Source organism: Humulus lupulus, chromosome 5 (genome assembly GCF_963169125.1).
Source record: "Humulus lupulus chromosome 5, drHumLupu1.1, whole genome shotgun sequence".
NCBI lineage: Eukaryota > Viridiplantae > Streptophyta > Magnoliopsida > Rosales > Cannabaceae > Humulus > Humulus lupulus.
The window spans coordinates 204,265,529-204,283,161 of record NC_084797.1 but is presented as its reverse complement, the minus strand read 5'-3'; the positions used below and the strand labels follow the sequence as shown (position 1 = coordinate 204,283,161).

Here is a 17,633-nt window from a genome sequence, read left to right as displayed (position 1 = left end):
TTTCCCAAAATAGTAGCTATGTCTCACTACAAGAAAAAATGCTTTTAATAACACCGAAAATGTGTTATCAAAACATACCATAATACTTTTTGATGTGTTAAGACCGACTATGTTATCGTCGGTCAGGGTACTTTACATAACACTTTATCATTGTTATACATATGTGTTATTATACTGTCAACGATAACACAATTTCTGTGTTATTTTAATAAATAGATAAGTGTTTAATTATGTTATTTATAGTCGATTATATAACACGTTTTAATACTTATAAATTTGTGTTATACTACACTTTAGTATAACACAAATAATGTGTTATACTACACTTTAGTATAACACGTGTTATATTAGCTTAGAGAAACATAATCTTTTTTTACTTACACAAAACTAGGAAAACAAATATGAAAGTTGAAGCCAAATAAGATAACATAAATAGATTTTTATTAATTACTCAAATGTAATTAAAATATTTAGTCTACTAGTCTAGGCTTAAGAAATCATATTACAACATAATTTATGCCCTATTCAGATTCCTTTATCACTAAATACAAAACAAGAAATGTATACAAAAATTAGTGAAATACATTCTTCCATTCTAAAGGCCTCAACTACAAATGTTGTCAAGAATTGCTCCAAAGAAATCATCTCAATATACCTACACATTGTAAAAAAAAAAGTCCTTTTATTATTAAGAACATAAGACTTAAACTAGTTTCCACCTGTAAGCATATAAAGTTTAAATTAAATTTGTAATAACTCCAAAACTTGACGAAACAGCAGGGTATAGCAAGATGTACTACCATGCAAAACAGCGACTGAAGCAACAAAACATGCAACTTAAAACAATAAGCTAAGAGATGAACGAAGAGAAAATTCCACTGCCAAACAGAGTACTCTATCAATACTTAAAACTTAATGAAAATGAAAGAAACATTCAACAGCATAATTCTAAAGCACAACAGAAGACTTTCTTCTTTATACCTTGACAAGGGCTGATGAAAGTCATCTTTTTGTTGGTAGTTCGTCTTCTAACATGGTCATATCAGCCTATTAAGAAAGAAAAATCTAAGCATTTGAATTTTCCACAAAACAAACAATTAAATTCAGAAATGAAAGTGAATGAGAAAATCAGAGAGGATAGAGAATGAATGAACTGAACTTTATTGAAATATATAGAAGTGTTAAATAGAAAAAGAGAATACATCACTTATAATGAGCTAAAAATTAGAGTAAGACTAATAGATTCATAGAAAACCATAACAGATCCAGCAGCTACCACTTAATAGATAAAATTTGTAGTAATAAAAGTACTACAATCTTTCCATTAATCATTTATAGTGTGCACAAGGGAAATAAAAAGCCCACCTGTTCAGATGATGTTAGAATGCCCTGTATAAAGCCCTGACAATATATCCATGGAGATAAGAAGCATTGCTTGTCTCAACAATAAGGGCAGGCCATACATTCATAGCACTACACCAGTTCCTAATAGTCCAAACTAAAGAATTCAAAGTCTATCACAAGTATCTATTATCGACAAAAAAAAATCCAATTTAAATTCAGTAGTTATCAAATGTTTTCACTGCCATAATCATAGCTGCCACTAAAGCAGAAGATCATATTGACATAAGTAAGTTCATACAGCAGAGTCGAAGCTTAGTCATCACTAGGATTACCTTGCTTTCTTGTGCACCTCTTGTATTTACTATATAAATGCATTATAATCACTTAGTCATCACTAGGATTACAATAACCACTGTCAAACATACTTAATAAATTAAACATGTTTACAATTAAAGTGTAAATAAAAGTTGCTCAAACGAATGGTTTCTCTTCAATGATTTTAATTGCTAGTGCAGGATCCTTGGGTTAAAGTTTCTCAACAACAAGCCTAAAATGAATAAACTGCTTAAGTTGCACTAGACAAAACATGAATGAAGAAACCTAACCTCAACAGAGCATTGTCTATCAAAGATAGTTAGAGCACATGTTTAGACTCTTCATAAGAAATATCATCAAAGAATTTCATTAAGTAACAAGGCACCAGCCAAATTGAAATCAGATTTAAACAACTATTTACTAGTAATACTTAAATTAATAAGATGCTCTAAGACTTGAGTACTCAGCTCATAGATATTTAATTAGTGGATATGCCATTAGCCAAGTTGATGAACCAGAACAAGTAAAAACATAGTCTAGTTGATTAAATGCAAAACTTTTCTCTAAACCAAACTACTGGTCAACATAGATTTGTGGAATTAATTTCTCGTTTATGAACCAATGACTGGAGTAAAACTAGAATTCATGTAAATAACAATGGTAAGGGCATATAATAGTGGTAAGTCCAATTTATAGATTTATTGGATTCAGACTATATATACAATGACAAGGGGAGAATTCAAACAAATAATTGACAATTGGTATAGAAAATTGCTTTAAGCAAATGAAAAAAAATAATAAGCAAACGATGAAAAGATTCCACTAATTATGATGGAGCATAGGCCAATGACAGCAACAACATAACCAAATGCAAACATGTAATCCAAATGATTTTACTTCCAACACAGTTATAACAAAAAAAAAATCCCCCATGAATCCATACGGAAAACTAAGATAAATACTTATCTGCTTGTATTATTATTTTAAGGTCTTCATGAAGTGAACAAGGATAAATGAAGAAACTGATTAAAATGATGACCACTTGTCAAAACTATGTGATGCATGTGTGTGTGTGCATACTGTCCCACGTTTATTAAACATGTAAACTTTGTTATGCATTATCATCGAATATAAAAGATGGAAAGTGAAGCATCTTCAAAGATTAACGAAAGAACTAGTCCTTGGTCCCAAAAATCTATTAGCAACTGTAAATTCCATCAGAAAATAAAACCAAGCAAAATCTGATAGTTACACAATGCACCCATCAGAAATTGATCACAAATTTGAAAGAAATAAAAACTAATAATGAGATAAGCACAAATAAAAATTCTTGAAGAAAGCCTAAAGGATTGACATGGTCGTCTTAAGCATGGAAATATATACATTTATACAAGTACATAAAATATAATACAGTCTCATAGCATGCTAATCATGCACAGTACACTACAGTATCACTAATCATGCTACTCGGAAAGTACTACCATTTCTAACTATAAAAATTAGTATCACTAATCATGCTAATTAAGTGAGATCAAACAAATATATAAAATAATACTATAAAAATCCCCACACTGCCAGACTATCCTTTACAACTTAATATTAAGATCCTGACACTATAAGAACAGAGATTAAGATTCTGACACCATAGGAATAAGTCAATGCAGCAGCAATGTCTAAAAATGGGCCATTTCACATCTCTTAAACGTCTAATAATTTGTATTCTGGGTAGCTCAAACAAGCTATTATTTATTACATGTTTTCAGCTGTCAAACCATGCCTTGTGTCAAACTCTCTTAAAAAGAGGTTTATAACTTTCCATTTTGTTTGGTGAGGGAAAACATTTTCATAATTGATTATAGTGGAAACCAGCTGTGTCATTTGATTGATTATAGTGGAAACCAGCTGTGTCATTTTCATTTCTACATGTTTGATTTTTCATATCTGTTTTAGTAACCATATTTATTGTGTTCTGAGTTTTGTGCTTAAACAGAAAGTGTGTGATCTTGAAGTGGTGTGTATGTATGTAGCACAACAAGAATGAAAGGTTCTCTACTGATTCAGGTCTGAAAACCCATGTAATCACAATATGTAATCACATAGATAAACCATTATATATATTGAAAATATGCACTGGAAAATATTCCCTTCCAACGAATGCAAGAGTATATCAAATAATAACTTTTTAACTACTCAATACAAAGTTAAAAGCGTATGCGTGATAAAGAAGTCTTAAAATGATGAAGCAATACTAAGTGTGTATGTGTATTTATGGATTAAAGTACATAACTAGTATAAAACATTAGTAAATGTGATTTATGATGACAACAATCACAAAAATGAAATGCAGAATAGAAAAGAATAATGAAGCACCTATATGAAATGATGAATTAAGATTTCATACTGCTCCTTTAAACTGGAAAAAAACACCAACTCTTCAACCCGGCCATAACTGCAACATATTGCTAAATAATTAATTCTAGTGTTCTTTCATCTAAATAAGAACATAAAAAAGATCACGTGATTATGTAAAAAAAAATTAAAAAAAGAAGAACTTAATTACAGCTCTAAACTAAAACAGAAAAGAATTAGCTATTGCTTTCATACTTTTATGAAAAATGTGATTAACCTACATAGGATCCTGTAGATAGTTACCTCTCTAAAAGTTTCATTGTAGTTGCCTCATCCAGCACATCCTTGCATTCACATAGAAAAGCACATAATTCTTTTATTATTGATCGGTACTTTGAACTATGGTTATCCAAAGCAGTGTCATCTTCCAAGAGTAGACGATTTATCTGAAATGGAAAGATCAAGTTTGAAATTTATCTGAAACAACAGCAAATAGTAATAAATTATACAGGAAAGTAAAATCAAAATGCTCTGCCATAAATGCTAATATGTATAATTCTGTGTTCACAAAGTTGGAACTCATATCTATCAGATAAGTTAGTTTTTTTATGCTGAGTTGTACTATTGGTTTGTTTGTGTTAGAATCCTTTTTCTTTTGGGGAAATTTCTGCTCCCTTCTTTTAGTCATTATGAAATTTTTTTTTATAATATTTCATTTTGGATAAAAAATCTGTAACCCATCTAGGCAGCAGGACAAAAAATAAAGAGAGAAATCAGAGTTCTTAAATCCAAACTTTATGCGTGCACACACACACACCCAAAAAAAGAAAAAAAGAAAGGGGTGTGGGGAATAAAAGCTTGTCAAAGTATAATTCAGTTGCCCAAGTTGATATCATTGTTATTTGGCACTTATCACCTTTGGCTAGATGATCAATCTTTTGCAGTAAAAAAGTTCTCAAAGCATCCTCCAAGTAGGCAAAGTACTTAATAAAACTGAAAGTATATGCATCCATCATTTAAATGAACAAAATCACCCAGAACATTAATTGGCAGTTACGCGTTCGCTCACAGTAATTGTAATGCCCGAATTCTCTGATGTGGTTTAGTGGCGGTTTGGTAGGCCGGGAGGGCCGTAATTGTTTAATTACGCCATTAAATGAGTATATGCATGTTTATGTGAATTATATTATAATATGATGATATATGCATGCATGTGGATCCACATTTATAATGTTATGCTATTTTGGTAATTTGGCCCATTGAGGGTAATTTGTGTATTTGGGTGCATGATGTGATTTATGAATGAGATTCCATTATTATGGAGATATATTCGAGATATTCAGCATGAGACGGTCATTTTTAGTGGATTAGCGGTTTTGTCATAACGGGGTCAATTTTGGGGTAATAGGAATGTTTATTTGATGATAAATTGGGAATATTTGAGATCAGGGTGAAATTCTGGAAGTTTTGACTATAATGTCCCCGGGGGTGTTTTCGGGACCCCGAGCATTAGGTTTTATTTGAGGTTACTTAAGCTTGAAGTAGCTATCAGATAGAACGTACGATTAGAAAACCTCTCGTTCTCCTTCGTTAGTTCATTTTTTCCACCCGAAGCATAATTGAAGAAATCTTGAGTTCTAGGAGTCAAAATCAAGTGAGGATCGAGGCATAGCGATCCTAGGAAAGATTAGAAGCTTCTTGACCGAAGGATTTGACAGAAAACAACCTATTCGAAGGTAATCTAAGTTTAAAGTTTTGAGTTTTTAGAGTTTCTAAGCTTTAAATTGGACTTTGTGAATTGATGAGTTTTTGATTCGTTTGAACCTTGGGTTTTGAGGGTTTTGATACATTGGGAAGCTTGGGAACTTTGATTTGATGATTGAGGAATGTTTAGGTATGATTTTGGAGGCTTTGGATTGCTAGAAACACATATGGGAATGGGCCAGAGTTGAGGGTCGCGACACTGTTCTTGGGGTGCCGCGGCCCTGCCTTGAAGAAGCAGGTGGGGTTTTTGAGCTTGCTGGGCGCCGCGGCCATTGATGGAGGGTGTCGCGGCCCTTGCCTCAGGGAACTCTAGGGGCCACGACCCAAGGTGCTAGGGCCGCAGCCCTTGCCCAGTTTTCACCCTGTTTGCTCATTTTGACCCCGGGAACCTAGTTTTAGGCCTCGGGAGTGTCCCTACTACTTGGATTAGCTTGGATTGATCTTTCGGAGGCTAGATATTGGTTTGATAACCTTTGATTATCATGTTATTGATGGTATCCTATAATGTGTTATGATTAGGTAATCGCTAAAGGACTAAAAGCTAAACCGTTCTCAAGGGTCGTTCTTTTGTTCATTCTAGCTCGAATCAGAGGTAAGAAAACTGCACCCCATATGTGACATGCATGGTTATTCATGAGGGTTGCTGGTTGTATAAATGTGGACATGAATTGATTATGGAATGCTTAGCAAATGTTGCTCACTTGTGCATGGTACTGACTCATTAGTCAGATTTGGCAAAGGTGTTAGTATCAACTGTGAAGCTGTGACTTATTAGTCAGGTTCGGCAGTGGTACTGGGCATTGGTCACATAGTGTTGACTCATTAGTCAGGACGGCCTTAGCGTGTTCAACGTAAGCCAATAAAGATTAGATCTAATCGACTTTCTGCATTGAATGACTCAAAGAGCATTAATGCCGGACCGACCTCAAGTTCGATGAATATTATAAGCGCTTGAAGGCTAGTGACTTACCTAGTAGCCACTCTTCCATTTGAATTAGTGACTTGCTTGTCAGTCACTCAGTATGGTTTACCAGAACCTGTTGAAGGCTAGTGGCTTACCTAACAGCCACTCATCCATTTGAACTAGTGACTTGCTTGTCAGTCACTCAGTAGGGTTTACCAGAACCTCGAGTGGTATTCACTCATCTGTTTGAAAGCTATGAGCTCTGTGTAATTATAATGATAATCATTTGATGATGTTTACATATAATGTTATGTTTTCTTGCTGGGCTTTGGCTCATGGGTGCTATGTGGTGCAGATAAAGGGAAAGAAAATCTCACCCAGCCTTGAGTGGAGAGCTTAGGTGGTGATGTGTACATATGCGGCCGCTTGACCACCGCGACCAAGGAGTTCTCTGAGGAACTAGGGGGTTTACCCTATTTTTGCCGCTTAGGTCGGCGGGGTTTGAAATTTTGGAACAGTAATGACCTTTTTGAGTTGTAAATACCTTGTAAATGTTCTTGTGGGCCCATGAACAGTTTTATATATCAAATAAAACATATCATTTCCTTTTTATTGGTTTTCACCTTAACTTGTTAATAACACTTAGAACACGTTTTTAACCAAAGGACTCAGGCAACGAGTCATATTTTCGGTTCACCGTAACTGTTATGGGGTAACAAGGGCGTTACAGTAATAAACTTCAGAGTAATCTCCTCAAATGACAAACAACACAACAGTTCTAGTGGCATGCATGAGAAATTTCCCCAAAAACAAAGGCCAAGTTTCTGGGATCAAATTCATAAAAATCAGAAGTTTCGAGAACTTTACCTAAATTTGACCTCAGATTTTCTTACTCCTAATTGCCAGCTCTCTTCTCAAGTTTTGGCAAAAATAATTATGTAACTTAAAAACTGAACATCAATTCCTGTTTCATGTAAACACAAGTTATCAAGCTAAAAATCAACATGAGAACAAATGAGCAACAAGTTGATCATGTACAAACAGATACGAATCAAATTTATTTTTAAGTTATACACCACATACCAAAATTTGTGAATCTCCTCTTGCAAAGGTGAAGAAACTCGGCGTATTTCTGAGCTCCCTCGTTTGTCTTGTCAAGCTGCAAGACCAAAGGTCGCCTCGTCATGATCCCTGCAGATTTTCCAATCCAAATTCCATTATATATCTTTGCTAAAACAAAATAGTAAATAAGAAGAAAAAATATACAAGAAAATTAAATGATAAAAATAGTAAATAAGAAAAAAAACAACTAGCCTTTGTTTACTTTTGATTATTAAAAAAAAAGCAAACACCTTTCCTTTCTACCTTTTCTGTCTAAGAAAAAGGATTAAGGACAGAGTATTAGTTCAAAATGGTCTGATTATTGGGAATTAATTTTGAGGTGATGAGGTGATTTGCCTCGAGTCAGATTTCACCATACAGAATCAATATATAGTTCACTCCTTGTCTCCCTTGCTACTATCTCTTATATATGTTTTGTTTGTCTTCAGTATTGGTTACAAGAGAAGTAAATGAGATCAGTTTAATTAAGCCAAAACTAAAGGAATGGATATCAATGATTGGAGAAGAAACTGCACAAAATAATGACAGAGTAAAGAAATTTTTGAACTTTTCTATCCTAAATTTTACAGTATATGAACTAGTTTATATAACTAACTAAACTGCCATATAGCCAATTCACTTATCAATGATTCATTGAGAATCATCACATACTTTAATTAACTTATAAAATATATGGAATGGATGCAACTTATAGTTTAGTCCTTTCATGTTGATTGCGACTTATAGTTTAGTCCCTAAGTGATGTGGCATAATTTTGATTAGTTTGTGTTTAGCATCTTTCACTTAAATAGTGCGTGAATGGATTCATTTCTCATAAATGGACTGGATTTATTGTGATATATTTTCTGTACAGCCCACTCAGTAATCATCAGTCAAGTTAAAGATTTAATAGAAACAAAAACACACCAGATTCTCAGCACTGGGAAGATTTCCTCTTTTCGCTAGATTGACAGCAAGCTCCAAATTGTTCAATTGCAAAAAGTCAAGATATAAAATTTAAATTCCAAATATTTATCATAATCTACTAACCATAAGGATAAACCAAGTTGTGATACATGCCTGCCCACTAACGAAAGGCACAATTGTTTGTTCATTAACAGTAGCCAATAACACTTGCAAAGAGGGTGGTTTATGTCAAGGCATGCAAAAAGTTGAGCGTATGTTAATAATAATGGTTTGTGTTTATATGCAATACTAAAAAGATGAATAAATGTAAGCCACAAGTTACATTAGCTTCATCATTATTCCACTTAAACTAAGAAAACTAGTTAATTGAGGGTAGACAGAGATGAATAATAATAATAAAAAAGAAGAAGAAAGAGCTACATGAAAAAGTTGAAAAGTAATAGACATAAAATCAGCAATTGATTATGCACTCAGAATGTTACTTACTTAATTACCATTGTAATTAAATCTTTACACTTATATGTTTCAGTTGATACCAACTCAAAGACAGCTTTTGTTACCAACTCAAAGATAGCTTTTGTTAGAAAGACAAAATACTTATAAAAATAGAGGACAAGGCATCATCAAGAGAGGACCATGCAATAAAGTTTATACAGCATGCTACAAGAAAAAATGCTTTTAATAACACGAATATGCTTGTGGTACACAAATTTCAAATCATGGTAATGAGATGTATAGTAGCCAGAACCTGCATATGTATGGATTCAGTAGCTTAAAACAGATAGAAAATTTACAATTATATCCAAATATATATGTATGAATGCAGTAGCTTATAACATAAGGTATAAAATTATGTATATATATCTATGAATGGATACGGCTAAACAATAATCTGGCAGCCATGGAGATGAACCATAACAGTACAACCTGGCATGACTATCAATCCTTGTAAAGATGCACAACATAAAAGGGCACACCAGGAAAACAGTAATATAAAATACAATGAGAAAATTATTCTTAATTAAATATCCTGATTGTATAGATGAAACTAACCCAGTTGAAGTGAGCATCTGCATCAGCTTTTTCTGGTTGGTGCGGCACCTATTAACAAGCTCAACTATCACTTCATCTTTTACAGCCTGAATAGAATGGCAAAAGAACCACATTAAGTTTCAGGGATAAGTAGCTCATAGAGATTAAAAAAAGGGGACAAGTAACTCGTATCATAGATCATAGAGATGAAAAAAATTCATTGCTCATACCGCATAATCACCAGGATTTACTGCCTGTAGCATGTCACTTAGGAGTTCCAGAACATTCTACATACCCTCCATGCTTGATAAGCTTTATGAAAAAAAAAAATCAGAAGACAAAAAAATTTCAAAACCTAATATCTAGATCATGAAGTGCATTAAAATTGTCACCTCAAACTCTCAATTTCTGTAGCCATAGTTTCATCAAGCCTTCTTGAAGCTGAATACACATATGATATGGCGATCATAATCATACACTTTTATAATTGAAAATAATAATTTAGAGTGGTCTGTCTTACCCAATCATGAGCTTCTCAAGCTTCGGCCAGTCCATAGGTGAGACCTAAATACACTCCACAAGCCAGTCATGCCATATACATATATATATATATATATGTATAAGCAAGAACACAAAAAGAGTGAGTTTTAAATGGTTTTCAAGTAATTAAGAACATTGAGCTAATGAAGCTGCTCTCACATTTACCCCATTGTAATGATTCTTTTCCTGTGCTCTTCACCTGGCAAAGTGCAGAATTATTAACACATATTAGTTTATATTAATAAGAAGATTAATGGAATATATATGAGTATAAATATACAAAGGACTCACCATGGCTTCAAGAGAATTTCTGTTGGTTTCACCTGAAAAGCTCAGAGTATCACCATCAAGAATAGTTGGTAATATTAGTAGCTTATTTTTATTGTTATATCTATCAATATGTTGATATGTATATATAACATACATCCAAAGCCCAAAATAGCAGTGCTTTGTAACAGTGCTCTGTAAGGCATCTCTTTTTGCAGCTAATGGGTTTGAAACTGAAAAATGATGAGAAACAATAGCCCCCAATTGTATAGAAGCTACAACTGCGCAGCTAATTCAATGCCCCAAGTACCTAGCAAGAAAGAAAATCAGAAACAGGTTACAAAAACTAGATCAAATAAATAGATGTCTATAGCTTTTTTTTTCATTCAAACATTCAATCAAACATCATAACTACATTAATTATATAGTTAAATTGTATATTTTATAAACATTTCCATTCTCACAAATAGATCACTGATAATGGAACACCACTACCAAATACACACATTTTTAACAAAATCAGTAATACTCAATCAAATTTATTGAAATATAAGTTATTTTGTAGAAAAAGAAAACTCATCACAGAAAAAAAAGAAGAGAAAAATACCAAAATGCTGAAATGCTCGGCTTGCATGGCTCTAGGCTGGAGAAGGTGGCTGGGCGACGAAGAATGCCCTAACTGAAGTCTGGATGGAGCTAGCTGGTCTCACGCCGAGAAGAAGGTTTAGCCGCACACAGGGAAGAGGAGAAGAAGAGCTGGCCTCTGGTGTCGTCGTTCACCTCTGCTGTCGTGTGAGGGCTTGGGCCCGCGTGGGTCGAAGCTTCGACGCTCTCTGAAGATCCCTAGCCAGCGCGTGTAGGGGAAGGTCGGGCTCCATAAACACACAGGCGAGAGAGAAAGAGTGAAGGAGAGAGGTCTGGTGGGAGAAAGAGATCCGAGAGAGAGGAGAGAGAATGATGAGGAAAAAGGAGAAGGAATTGAAGGAAAGGAATTGTGTCTCACGGTCTCCAAAATTTTCAGGTCTCAAAATGAAAAAAAAAATGCTAAGTGGCGGGATGGTGAAAATTATTACCGCCTTTTTTTCATAAAGTGCCCCAACATAGTACTCTAGCATAATACTTTTTTATTAGTATTATATTCATGTGTTATGGAAATGGGTATTTGGTGTAGTGTCTAGTAGTTTTTTTAAAACGCCCTGAACTAGAACTTAATAAAACATTCACATTTTCATTGGTTTATAATAGAAAGCCACTTATTATAAAAGTTTCAGTGTGGTCTTGTTGAAAACATGCAAGTTGGGCCCAATAGTTTAAAAAGAAAATATCAGTTTCAAGCAAAGTTCTAAAACATCCAAAAGTTTAAGTCCCACTGACAAGTTTGAAAAGTCTCATTAACCGTAACATCATTAAAAGAAAATGGCGTTTAGAATTGATCGTTTCTTGTCCATAGGATGCCCCACGCCATACACAACAGGACGACAGAACTCCCCACATCACCACGTGTGCCATAGAGAAACCTATTTGCTACTTGGAAGGGAAAGTAAGGGGGTGAGCTAAAAGCCCAGTAAGGAAGTACAAACAATAAGCAAGTAAGATACAACAAATTCCAAGCACTTTCATTTATCTTTATACATCATAGCATCATCATAAAAATGACATCAAAATCATAATCATAAACATATTCACATCAACATAATGTCATCATCATATCATAAACATCATAACATCACAAAACATCATAACATAATCATAAACAATTCCTTGTGAACATGGCCCTCTGACTTGTCCATGCCACCCTTTGAGGTAAACAAGAGTCTCTAGTCCTTGAATAACCTCAGCGTTTCCGCCCTTGGAGTTACGTCTTTATATCCTTAGTAACTCGGGTTACGTCTTCATATCCTTAGTAACCCATTTGTTGTGTCGCGTTCAACACGCTAACAACCATTACAAATAACTCTGTTATGTCTTCATATCCTTAGTAACCTCTTTATTTGATGTGTCACGTTCATCACGCTAACATCCATTCATATCATACAACATTCATACAAGCCAACACATCATCACATTATAGCATTTCATAACTCATAACATTTTCATTCATACAAACAGTCTTACTATTCATAGCATACACAATCATAAATTCTATCTAACTTCCTTACCTCAGGTCCAAGCTAAGTCAAACCACAACTTTTCAACGAGCCTATACCATAATCAAAACGACATTCCTTAGCTTCACATAATTACTATTTTTCCATCTCATATAACTCATGTGTGCACAGACCATGCACACATGGTAAGAGTTACACACAACATACAAATATGCTTAGTTACACATAAGGTCATAAAAAGAATAATGCTCATTCTACCTATATTGCATGCATGATCCTTCTATAAAAACTACATGATTGCATAATAGACATAATTTTGGATGTAAAAGTGAATTTGCATGTAACATGCATACGTGGAAACGTTGCGTAATTGTGGCATTTAAAACGATAATTATATGCGTCTTACTTCTATCGTTTTAAAAATAATATACTTGTAACATGCTTTTTTTATTATTAATTATCTTCTTAAAATTACTAGATTGATTAAATCTCTCAAGACATTATTTTTAAAAATAATTTTATTTAGTCATTTAAAAAAAATATATGTGATAAATTCATTTATTATTTTCAAATTACAAAGAAATAACAAATGCTTGAAATTTATTTAAAATACCTATGATTACCGTGTTTCCTTAGAAAATATCAATTTAATTTTAATTAATTGTGTTGCATAATTGATGTGAGAAAAATATATATTTTAAGTGTGGAAAAAAATATTTTTGCTTGAATTATTTTGAGACTTAATTTTATGTAACATAAATTCATAGGTGACAATCAAATAATTATTTTACACTAATTAAACTAAACTTTCAGCTACCATTAAATTTATTTAAAAATCACAAGTGAATTAAATTCAATTTTTTTTCTAAATCAAAATAAAGAAAGATCATAACTATTAAAATAAACACTCATACTATATTAAAAATACCATTTTTAATATTACCATAGTTTAGGGTTTTAATTTATTTCAAATACTAATAAAATTCATCTTATTAAAACACACTTCACATTTTTTTTTACAAAAATTCCAGAAATCATATTTATCATTAAGATCACCACATTGAATTTAAAATCTCATATTTTCTCTAAAAATATATAAAAATTCTGTAGGTATTTATTTGAGTAAAAATATCATTTTATTATGACTTAAAATACCCTTTTAATTTCATAAAATCAACATAGCATTTGGGACATTACTTATGCATGCAAATTATTCTTTCACCAAATTTTTCACCAATTATACACAAAATTAGCAAGCATATTTAATCATGAAATTAAATTCTTTCCATCATATTTCACAAAATTCATACATATTTAATAACAATGTTCCAACTCAAACCCTAGCATGTTTCTACACCCTTTTTAATGATATTAATATTTACCATTAGCATACAATAATTCATCAACCACCTTGAAACATACTCACAAGTCATAAACAAATAATCATCTTTGATCTTGTCTAAATATACTCTTGTCATATTATTACCATGCAAGTATTCTAAAAGAAACAAAACCAATATGTATCCTTTTAAAATCTTACAACAACCTATCATGTTTCTAAGATTTTCATTGACATAAAACATAATAAAAATAACCATCATGCTTTTGAATATCACCTTTAGGCCGAAATCCTCATAGCCAAAATAATCAAATCCTTTCATGTTATTTTTAAAAGAGATATTCATCATCATTTTTATAGATCACAATTTAAAACCTTTGTATATTTTCACATAGAGTCTTTAAGCCAAAACATACCCATCATCATCAAATCATAGAAGATCTTTAAACAACATATCATCAACACCACATTTCAATATAATTAATCATCTAATATATCAAAGGAGAACAAAACAATGAATCACCATTCTCAAACAATATTCTCCAAACCACAAGAAACCAAAGATAAAAACAATAACCATAAGACAAAAAGGTTCCCATTACCTCTCTTGCTAGAACTCAAGGACAATAGTGACAATAACCCAAACTATGGCCACCACTTATTCAAGCCTAGGGTTTCGAAACCCACATGAAGAAAAGAAAAAAAATGACCTTAGATTCAAGAAGAGGTAGAAATTAACATCACTATGAACCCAAATACTTACCCTAGGGATTTCAAACACTAGCCTCCAATCACTACTACAAAATACACTTTACGGGACACTTTTTTAAGACTCGCACATAAATGTAAGTCCTTAAAAATATTTCTGGAGTTTTTAGGACACTCATTGGGAGTCCTGAAAAAACACAATTTAGGACTCGCAATGAGTGTCCTAAAAAAATATGCGAGTCCTAAAAAAAATCTGGGCTAAAAAATGAGTGTTTTACTTAACAATTTTAAGGACTTGCTTTGGGAGTCCTTAATAGCGAGTCCTAAAAACATGGTGACTTTTAAAGACTCATTTTGTGAGTCCTAAAAGAGTATTAAGGACTCTCAAAGCAAGTCCTTAAAATTGTTAAGTATAAAGTATAAAAACACTCATTTTTAAAAAAAAATATATAATGGGTCAAAATACACATTTTGGAAATCTATTTTAGTCACACACACAAGATGTTTTTAATTTAAATAAAAAATAAATTGTGTTAACTAAAAAAGAATTTATATATTAGATATTAGTTTTATTCAATTAAATAAATAAGAAAATTTTAAAATAAAAAAAAAAATCTGAAACATCATTTCTCTCTCCCTCTTTTCCTCTATCTTCCCCGAAGCCTCATTCTCTCTCTCAATGTGTTGCCTCTGCCAGGCCCGAACGGCCATCATCCCATCGCCGGAGCCGTACACGGGTCAGCCCAATCGAACCGCCGGCCCTCGAAACGTCGACCCCCGCGAGCTCACCACCATACGCGCTGCCCAGGGCTGTCAACTAACGGTCCGAAGCTGTCCGCCTCTTGCATTTTCCGGTGCGATTCCAACTACTCCGAGCCTCTTGTTTGACGATCTGTGATTAGTTAGGTAGTAATACATGTTTTCTAATGTTATTTTGGCATATGGGTTTGTAATGTTTTATCTTAAATGGTTCTCTTTCTCACCTTGTTTTCTCTCATAAAGAGAGGATCCTATGCTATTAGTCCGATCAATTTACGACAAGGCTACGACGGTGACGGGGGAGAGGTGTGGGTCTGGGCTCGTGGTCTTCCTCGTCTCAGATGCGGGCTCAACGGTGGGGATGGGGATCGACGTGATGAGAAGAATCATCTTCCTCTCCTATATTTTACTGAATTTGATTATTTATCTAAGTGAAAGATGCATCTAATTTCTTATGGGGATGGATTTTTTTTTGGTTATTATACTTGCTAACTTTACTGCAGTTTGTATATCATTCATTTGGTTTTTCTTTTCCCTTTCTTTTGATTGCATTGTTTCGTGAAATGTTATACTTTTCTATTGGGTGTCTTTGTGATTTACTGATTTTGATAAATGATATGCATATTTGTTTGGTGGGTTGTAGGAACATCTGCTTGTCCAAATGGAAGATTCTATTGTCAAAATGCAGGGCATGCTCCTAAAGTGTTGTTCTCTTCTAGAGTGAATGATGGTATATGCGGTAAGTAGCTTTAAATTCACTACTTTAATAACTTGTATAAACGCAAGAACCAGTTTTTCCTTCCATGTTCTATTTCCCTAGTTTATTTTTCTTATATTTTTAGTTCTTTCTTTGGAGAGGATTGTGATTTTAGAAGAAACTATGTCATTGATTAGGGATAAAAAAAAATCTTATTGAATTAGCAATGGGAATTCAATCGTAATGAGCCTTTTTTTTTCTTTAATTATCATGTTTTATTAAATGTGGCGTGCATGTAGGATGTAATATAGAATTATTAGATCTTTTTACTGAATTGTTGTTTTGAGTTGGATACTTGTCTTCTCTAATCTGCTTTAACTAGTCCTTAATCTCAGACTGCTGTGATGGGAGTGATGAGTATGATGATAAAGGGAAATGCCCTAATACATTTCAGACTGCTGGATACTTAAAGGACTTGTCCAGCAGTTTAAAGGTATGATCTCCTCATTCCCTATTCATATTTAGTTTCCTAGTTGAGTTAAGACTTCTTATTTATGGCTATCTGTAAAATATTTTTGTACTTAGTGGAGTTTGAATATCTTAGATATTCATCCGTAGTGAAGTAGGTTATGGGAATTCTATGTGCTGCGGTGATAACGGAAGGTTGAAAACTTGCATGTCTTAGTGAAGTAGGTTCTGAGAATTTTGTGTGCTGCGGTGATATATGGATGAAAACCTGTGTGTTGTTTGATTTGTTTGACATGGTGTTGATTGTGACATATGGCTAGGCTAGTAAATTAGGGGATATGTTGTCCGGTTTTCTATAGATTTTTTTGTACTTAGTTTTGTGTGGAAATATGAAAAAGATGGCTGCCACAATGATAAATTTGTGATCCGGATATTTAACATTTGACCACCTAATTAATAATTACGTTGAATTTAAATTTTGCTACTAATCACAAAATTTGCTTAATCCAAGCCTCAAAAGAGCCGATTTAGAGTAACTATGTGATCTATGTGATCACAGATTTGTGCTTTCGAGATTATAAGTGTAGGATAGGTCTTTCTAGAATTTGAATCAAATCCTCATCTTTTCTCTCCCAAAAGAGTAAAACAGGTTGCTGAATAAACCCCGTCCGTGAGATTTTAGAATCATACATATAATATAACATTCTAAAAATTAATCTTAGAAAGATCCTTCAACGGTGTTTGTTCTGCCACCTATTGTGAACCTTTAACTAAGCTTACGTTGGTGATTGTGGCCTATTTTCTTACCTTTTTTTAACCTAATTTCTAGGGTTTATATGATTTGAAATAGATTTATCTTATTTTTCTATTTGTAATAAGAATATAGTTGTTAATTCCTTTCGGTTCTCTTATAAGTACTTATCTCTTATACAACCATTTTGTGGCTATCTGAAATTGGGAAAAATCAATATACTCTGCTTGATGCAACCTCTACTCTTCCTCTCGCGTACC

General features: G+C 33.2%; 1 protein-coding gene and 1 long non-coding RNA gene across 3 annotated transcripts; one reads left to right on the top strand and one right to left on the bottom strand.

Moving 5' to 3' along the window:
• Nucleotides 1–419: 419 nt before the first annotated feature.
• Nucleotides 420–7,946, bottom strand: LOC133778067 (uncharacterized). 2 transcript variants are annotated; one of them, XR_009868988.1, is made up of 5 exons: nucleotides 7,760–7,946; nucleotides 7,544–7,640; nucleotides 4,030–4,108; nucleotides 982–1,047; nucleotides 420–655 (listed from the first exon to the last, which is right to left on the bottom strand). It is a non-coding gene; the product is annotated as an uncharacterized LOC133778067 (long non-coding RNA). The 2 variants fall into 2 exon arrangements; XR_009868987.1 differs by lacking the exon at nucleotides 4,030–4,108 and adding an exon at nucleotides 1,366–1,485 and having other exon boundaries at nucleotides 7,760–7,941.
• A 7,279-nt stretch (nucleotides 7,947–15,225) lies between these two features.
• LOC133779884 (uncharacterized) lies at nucleotides 15,226–16,653 on the top strand. The gene is made up of 3 exons (XM_062219783.1): nucleotides 15,226–15,552; nucleotides 16,101–16,196; nucleotides 16,550–16,653. The coding sequence occupies exons 1-3, from the start codon at nucleotides 15,378–15,380 to the stop codon at nucleotides 16,651–16,653; spliced, it is 375 nt and encodes a 124-aa protein (XP_062075767.1). The 5' UTR covers nucleotides 15,226–15,377.
• The last annotated feature ends 980 nt before the right edge of the window (nucleotides 16,654–17,633 follow it).

Bases quoted from the DNA above. Each gene is read 5' to 3' on its own strand.
- LOC133779884 (XM_062219783.1), top strand. From the start codon at position 15,378: ATGTGTTGCCTCTGCCAGGCCCGAACGGCCATCATCCCATCGCCGGAG. The intron at 15,553-16,100 runs GTGCGATTCCAA...GGTGGGTTGTAG, and splicing joins TCCGCCTCTTGCATTTTCCG to GAACATCTGCTTGTCCAAAT. The intron at 16,197-16,549 runs GTAAGTAGCTTT...CCTTAATCTCAG, and splicing joins AGTGAATGATGGTATATGCG to ACTGCTGTGATGGGAGTGAT.